The sequence below is a fragment of the Rutidosis leptorrhynchoides genome, chromosome 2 (genome assembly GCF_046630445.1).
Source record: "Rutidosis leptorrhynchoides isolate AG116_Rl617_1_P2 chromosome 2, CSIRO_AGI_Rlap_v1, whole genome shotgun sequence".
Taxonomy (NCBI): domain Eukaryota; kingdom Viridiplantae; phylum Streptophyta; class Magnoliopsida; order Asterales; family Asteraceae; genus Rutidosis; species Rutidosis leptorrhynchoides.
In genome coordinates, this window is record NC_092334.1 from 676,409,227 (window position 1) to 676,411,446 (window position 2,220).

Below are 2,220 nucleotides of genomic sequence, written 5' to 3' on the forward strand. Positions count from 1 at the left end.
TCTTTTTTTTTTCTTTTTTTCTTTTTTTAGCTCATAGCTGCGGTTGGGTTTAATAAGTGACGGAGCTTCATTTTGTTGAGATAAGAACATTAATCAGATATGTACAACAGCCCTTTAAATAAGTTAAATTCCCTTGAAGCTTTTTTCTTTTTCTTTTCCAACCATCAGAAAAATTGGACTGAATGCATCAAGTTGATCAAAACCTTACGAAAAAGTATGATTTCAGACGAATTCCCTAGAAGCTGGTACTAATAAGATATGTAAGAATATTAGGGTACTATAATAATAAATCAAAATGATGAAACTGTTATGAGCATCAATAAAAAAAAAAGGTTTTAGTTTTTTCCTTCTTTGTTTCTTTAACTGTTATCGATTAGTAAAAGGGATTTAATTTAAAAGTTAGGTTTTGTAATTTGTTATGAATTTGGTATTGATTAGGGTTTGTGATTTGGGGAAGATGAAGATAGGTGATGAAGTTTCTCAAAGAAAATATAAACTACGGAGACCATATTAGCAATTTTGTCCAAAGAAAAATATAAAAGTACGTTTTTACCCTCATGTGCGTGGCATGTGATTGAAGTTAACAGTTATTTTTAACGTTCATCAGAAATAAGGACTAAATCAGCAACATTGACATACCACGAGGACGAAACACGTAAAAAAAACATAGGGACTAAACTAGCATTTTGATACAAACTACAAGGACCATTTCAGCAATTTTGTATTTTCATACATTACAAGTTAATTTTATCTGTATATTAGACCACTTGTATCGGGGCAAGTGACCCCAGATGGGGTCACTTGCCGAGCTGGACACTAAAAAACGCCGCCGCCTCCGGTATCGGCCCGTCACTTGAAGGTGTTTTAGGGCTTTCCGTCGAATAAGACGGGTGAAGACACACGCGTCTCTTCCACGTGGACGATGGGGATTGGCCATCCCGAATTTGAATGTTGCCAATTTAAAAAAAAATTCTATATATAATAGCTATCTATTTTAATTTTATACACACTCATACTACCATCCTTCTTATTTTCTTATCAAATTTAGACAACCTACAAATTTAATTTGTTCACAATGGATAAAACATTCAAGATACTCAAGTTTCTTATGAATGATTCGGATGATGAAAACAGTGTTAGTTTTGTTAATAGTCTAACGGAAGAAGAAGTTGATGGAGAGGCAAGTAGTTCGCGAGTCCCTCGATCCCGGGTTTATATTGCCAAGGATCGTGAAGATGCGACTATAAGATTATACAATGATTATTTTACAGAGTCACCAGTGTATCCCGAAAAAACTTTTAAACGACGTTTTCGAATGAGTCGTCAGTTATTTCTTCGAATTGTTGAAGGCATATCTGATTTTAATAGTACCGTTATTCCTGATTATTTTATTTATTTTAGGGAACGTCCCCATGCAACGGGCCGTCAAAGTTTGACAATTCTCCAAAAGTGTACAGCGGTCATACGTCAAATGGCGTATGGAACAACTCCTGATTTGTTTGAAGAATATATAAAAGTTGGGGAGAAAACCGCTGCCTTATGTCTTGAAAATTTTTGTCAATGCATATTTCATTTGTTTGCTAGACAGTATTTGCGAAAACCAACTACCGAAGATGTTGCTAGACTTTATAATTTTCATGCACAAAAACATGGTTTACCGAGTATGTTAGGTAGTATTGACTGTATGCATTGGGAGTAGAAGAATTGTCATGCTGCTTGGCAAAGACAATACACAAGAGGTGATCAAAAAAGGCCTTCTGTTATGCTTGAAGCAATTGCCTCACAAGATTTGTGGATATGACATGCATTCTTTGGTATGGCAGGTTCGAACAACGAAATTAACGTCTTGAATTTTTCACCATTATTTAACTCTATAAAAGATGGAACTGCTCCACTTTCACCATTTGAAGTAAACGGGCGTCGCTACGAAAGAAAGCTATTACTTAGGTGATGGTATATACCCAGATTGGGCTATGTTGGTAAAAGCGCCTCATAATCCAACTGACGAACCTCGTAAAAAATTCAAATGGTATTAAGAAAGTGGAAGGAAAGATATTGAGCGTGCATTTGGAGTATTACAAGGTAGATTTGCAATGTTAAAAACTCCGACGAGATCTATTGACTTCAACAAAATTAGAAGACATATGTATGCTTGTATTGTATACATAACATGATTCAAGAAAATAACGATTTTGTGATTGGACGGAGAGAAGAAAGAAT

General features: G+C 35.1%; 1 protein-coding gene across 1 annotated transcript; it reads left to right on the forward strand.

The window, feature by feature from the left end:
* The first annotated feature begins 1,075 nt into the window (after window positions 1-1,075).
* Window positions 1,076-1,951, forward strand: LOC139890276 (uncharacterized). Its single transcript, XM_071873169.1, has 2 exons — window positions 1,076-1,682; window positions 1,824-1,951. Exons 1-2 carry the CDS (start codon window positions 1,076-1,078, stop codon window positions 1,949-1,951), a joined length of 735 nt encoding a protein of 244 aa, XP_071729270.1.
* Window positions 1,952-2,220: the final 269 nt, after the last annotated feature.